This window comes from Equus asinus, chromosome 5 (genome assembly GCF_041296235.1).
Source record: "Equus asinus isolate D_3611 breed Donkey chromosome 5, EquAss-T2T_v2, whole genome shotgun sequence".
NCBI lineage: Eukaryota > Metazoa > Chordata > Mammalia > Perissodactyla > Equidae > Equus > Equus asinus.
In genome coordinates this window covers 34,852,250-34,857,151 of record NC_091794.1, presented here as the reverse complement: position 1 = coordinate 34,857,151, position 4,902 = coordinate 34,852,250, and the positions used below count along the sequence as shown (strand labels likewise).

The following is a 4,902-nucleotide window of genomic DNA, read 5'->3' as shown; positions in this document are numbered from 1 at the left end:
TCTGAAAACGGGTGCAAACCTAAGATTACAAAACTGGACTTCAGCCCTAGTTATACCGAATTTACCTTGGCTTTGGTTCCTGCAACTTGTAAAATAAGGGAGCTGGACTATTGCAAGAACGGCAAAAAAGTTTCATCTACCAATCAGTCAGTAGTGGCTGCCTAGAACACTGTGATGAAAGGGATTCTGAAGTTACACCCAGATCCAGAGAGAAGGGTGCAAGTGTTGATTAGCAATGTCTGTCTTGGGCAAGAACAGGGGAGGGACAACACTTGCCGTTGCAGAATTAGATGATCCTGCAGATTCATTCCAGCTCTGAACTGCTGAGACTCTAAATTTTCCTCTGCCTTCCTTTATCAGAATTGACCTGTGCTTTGTTCCCTTTGGGGGTCCTTCCTCTTTTTCGACCGTCTCTCAGGAGTTCTTTAACCAATCTATGGTAAGGTATCAACCATTGGTGAAAGCCCAGAGGTGAACACATCACACTGTGTGACGTGGGTAAGTCACTTCTACAACTTGGTTCTCAGTGACATGGGAGGAGGGGGTCACGAGATGATATCTGAAGTCTCTTCCACCCACCGAGTTCCACAATTCTGTTATCCTGGAGTCACAATGTCTTGATACAAAGAAGCAAGTGACATCCATGCGTCTGTGGGGTTTTAAAAGGGCTTTCCTTCTTTTTCCTTCTTTTTCTTCTTCTTTTTCTTTGTGATGGTGGGGAAGGTAGTGGGTTGCCTCCAGCCCTCAAATCTCAATTCACACTCTTAGTCTCCCCGCTCCCCTGTCCATTGGACCAGGCCAGCCTGGAGCAGTTGCATACGTCAAAGGAAACAGAGGGAAATGGCAGGGAGTACAGTGGACCAATCAAAGCTAGATTTTTGGAAAAAAGACCACTTGAGGAGTCAGGAGACAGGGGACGTGGGCACGCTCTGAAGATAAAGGATGAAAAGAGCTGGCTCGTGTTCTTAAACCCAACAGAAATAGGACAGAAAGGGTGGGGAAAAGGCCTATGCGTGGCAGGGGCAGGTGAGCAGAGCTTAGAGCTGGCACAGGGCATGTCTGGGTTCTGCTCCTCTATTGGCATTAGTTTTCTTTTTTTGTTTTTGTTTTTTTTTTTTTAGGAAGATTAGCCCTGAGCTAACTACTGCCAGTCCTCCTCTTTTTGCTGAGGAGGACTGGTCCTGAGCTAACATCCGTGCCCATCTTCCTTTACTTTATATGTGGGATGCCTACCACATCATGGCTTTTGCCAAGCAGTGCCATGTCCGCACCCGGGATCGGAACCTGCGAACCCCGGGCCGCCGAGAAGTGGAACGTGCGCACTTAACAGCTGTGCCACCGGGCCGGGCCCGGCATTAGTTTTCTGTGTAATCTTGGGCAGGAGACCTCTTTCCTCTGGGTCTCAGTTTTCGTATGTATCATAATCAGAGGGAAAAGAGAACAGTTGATTCCTAAGAGCTTTCCAGTTCTAATATCCCATGGGTCCATTTCCGAGTTCCTATAATTGTCTGTGTAGACAAGAGTTTCCTATATCATCTGTGTAGACATAGGTACCCTCAATGTGTGAAGTTATGAAAGCAGAGAGAATTTGTATAGAATGGAATATCCTGGTGCGGGGGGGAGGGAAGAAGGGGAGGGCGTTTCTGCTCTCACAGAGCAGGTTAAAGTCTAGAAAGCCTGAGACGACTTAGGCTGCTCCTGTCTGGGACATAGTAACTGTAGTGGGGTTTCCAAGGACATAAGCGTCCTACTTGTCTTATTTCTCCCATTTGAATTTAAACTCCAGAGAGACAGAGCTTACTTTCTAGAATCTCAGATTCTTTGAATTTAGTCCCAATCCCTTGACCCATAATGGGAATTCTCTCTATCCTGCCACCAAATGATGGCTTCCACACCTGCTTGCTCACTGCCCTGCAAGATAATTTAATAGCGAATGGCAGAATTTAATCCTTTCATTCATCCTGGTGTCTTGTCCCAGCGCCCAGGAGATCTCATTAGACTAAATTACCAGGTCAAGGTTTCAAGACGGTTCCTCTCACACTGGCTCCAGAGTGCCAGCCTGGAACCTGAAATGCCATTCTGTTTCTTCTCAGGAAGGGAGGTGGGTGGAGACATGGCATGTTTGGGAATTGCTCAGGTCCGGGTTCAAGTCTCACGTATACTGCTTACTAGCTGGCTGGTTTTGGGCAAGGTACCCCAGCTCTCTGTGCAGCTCACCTGCAAGATACGGGGAATAATCCCCCTCAGAAGACTACGGTGAGGATTCATCAGGTGCACAAGACGAGTGATGGACACATGTTCCTCCCACCTACCCCCCTGTGTCTGCATGAGGGTGGGAGCATCTATGGCGGTAGGAACTGTTTCTCATCCCAGTGCCGAGCATAATGCTTTGCCTAGTGTAAAAGTAAGAGAAAAATAAGATACCAGCTAACTTATAAGCGCCCCCAGAATCTAGAGCAGAGCTTCACACTCAGAAGTCTCTTAGCAAGGCCTGTTCACAAACTAGCAGAACTCTGCTGCCCTCTGTGTTCAGAATAAAAACTTGTTCTGTGTGCCCAACTATAGGAAACAGCTCACATAGAAACTGAAACTGTTTTTTTCTCTTGCTGAGTGCCGAGGAAAACAAAACTTACCTGTTAAACATGGACTCCCAGCCTCAGAGGGAGAGAGTGGTTTTCGATGTTAGGGCATGGGAGAAGACATTTCAAGAACTGATCCAGCAGGTGAAACCCCAGGCCAAATGGACCCTGAAGTTGGATGGGAACCTTCAGGCAGACTGTGTGGCCGAAGGGTGGAAGCAGTACCAGCAGAGAGCGTTTGGCGGGTGAGTGAGTTTCCCGGGCAACCGGCCTTCCTGGGCAAAGAGGCTCAGCTCAGCATTGACTGTTGAGAGCTGTTAAAAGAATAAATGTCACCAGGCTCTCGATCCTTTTGTGGTCATAGAGCTCTTTAGGATCTAAATGATCAGCCTCCAAGCCTCCACTTTGCTTAACTGCAGGAATTTCTTCTTTTACTAGGTTTCCTCCCTAAATATTTCTGGAAGTCCCCAAAGAATATTTCCACGTTCCATAAATCTGCCCTCTATTCTCTCACCACGTCGTTTGTTCCAGATTGCCTCTATCCAGCATCTTCTACTATCTCCCCCATCAGTTTTGACTGGCATCCCCAGGCTGCAGTGGCCCTGCTAGCCATAGCCCTATTTAGTACCAGCCTGGGACTAGGGCCTTCCTTTAAAGCCCCGAGAGGTGACCAAGGCATGGCAATCACTTTGAGCATTTCTTTACTGAAGGCCTGGGGGTAGAAGGAGGGAATGATGCTGAAAGAACGAAATTTAAAACCTAGTTCCCCAAGTCCCTAAGTAATGCCCCTCCTGGAGTGGCTATCTCTCTCTTTAACCCCCAGCAAGCCTCCAAGTTACAGGAACCAGCTTCCTGGCCCATGTCAGGCGGGTGAGAATTGCTGACCTGGACAATCAAGTCTTCTCTTTTTATATGGCACGCAGGGGCCTTCACCCCATTTTCCATTTCACTTGTTGTCCTGCTTCCATGCCTGCCCCTATCCTGCCTCAGGTATCCTCTGCTCCATGCCTTATGGGTTATTAGCTATGCCATGCATTTTCAGACTACTATATCCTTGTCCATGATGTTGCGCCTCTTTGGCACACCTCCCTCCCTCTCTACTCTTTTTTCAAGGACCAGCTCAACTGCTACCTCCTCCTTAAAGCATTCCCTGGTTTTCCTAGGCAGAATAAGTCTTCTTCTTCTTCATTCCTGTAAGATAATGGGGTTATATATATATATATATATTATACATTTATAAATAACATGTATTTATATATTACATAGTATAGAACATATATATTTATATATAATTATTTTTAGCTGCAGAACTCATTGCTTAACTGAAGTCTCCTGGGGCTCTGTAGAACATAGTTTTCAAGGCACCAGCCAGAGCCCATGTAGCAGTCATCTCTTCTGCTCTGTAATACAGTGAGCTGTGTTAGTGTCTCTTTCTGCACCAGTCAGAGCTCTCTGAGGGACTCATGATGTCTTTTACCAGTTTGGCACTCCTCCAAACAGCAAGATGCTGCTCCTGTTCAGATGAATAGATTTGACAGTCATTCTGAGATGGGAAAAGAAACCCACGTGCATATTTTTGGAACAATATCAACCAGCTTTTAAAAAGCATTTTGTGGTTTACAAAGTGCCTTCCCGTATATTATCTCATTTAATGCTGACAATATAACCTTTGAATATTTTTCCTTTTGTGGATGTAAAAATTGAGGCTTAGAGAAGGAAAGTGCTGTTTCCAAGGTCTCCCTGATGCAAACTATGGACTTGGGTCTCCAACCCAAGTATTATGGCTCCAGGTCCTAAGTCAGTTACTCTAGGTGCAAGACTAGCCATGCTGCTCATGAGAGGTGATGTGTAGATAGATAAACAAGCTTCATTTCAAATGGCTTGGGATTGGAAACATGGCTCTACCACTTACCTTGTATGTCCTATGCCCACCTCAGAGGGGTGCCTTAAAGATAAAATAGGATAACATTGTAAAGCACCAATTACAGGGCTTGCCGCAAAATAGGTACTTTATAAGAGTTTTCTTTGACCATTGTGAGGACCAAACTTTGCTGGTAGATGGCAGGAACATTTTTCCCTCTGAGACACCCAGAGATGTTTTACTGGCAAAGAGGCAGACTTGCGACCATGTATGGGTGGAAGCTCAGTGGATCACAGGAAAAAGCTTTATTAGAAATGCAGTCCCACTCATTCCTATTTGTCAATTCATCAATATCACATGCACTTTTCAAACTGAAGGGGATCTTAGGGACCGAGGCGAGGCCCATTTCCCTCAGGTCAACACTCAGCTGAGGGTGCAATAGGTTTCTTCCTCTGCCTGCAG

General features: G+C 46.1%; 1 protein-coding gene across 4 annotated transcripts in view; it reads left to right on the top strand.

Annotated features, from left to right (window-relative positions):
• The first annotated feature begins 290 nt into the window (after positions 1-290).
• RTP4 (receptor transporter protein 4) overlaps positions 291-4,902 on the top strand; it is a 32,182-nt gene continuing 27,570 nt past the window's right edge. The window contains exons 1-2 of one of the 4 annotated variants that reach the window (XM_014843365.3): positions 291-498; positions 2,612-2,824. In XM_014843365.3, coding sequence (XP_014698851.1) covers positions 2,643-2,824 — 182 coding nt within the window. In that variant the 5' untranslated portion in view covers positions 291-498; positions 2,612-2,642. Of the gene's footprint in view, positions 2,825-3,392; positions 3,450-4,902 lie in introns of those variants that run through there. The other 3 variants (XM_070509237.1, XM_070509236.1, XM_070509239.1) reach the window with 3 other exon arrangements.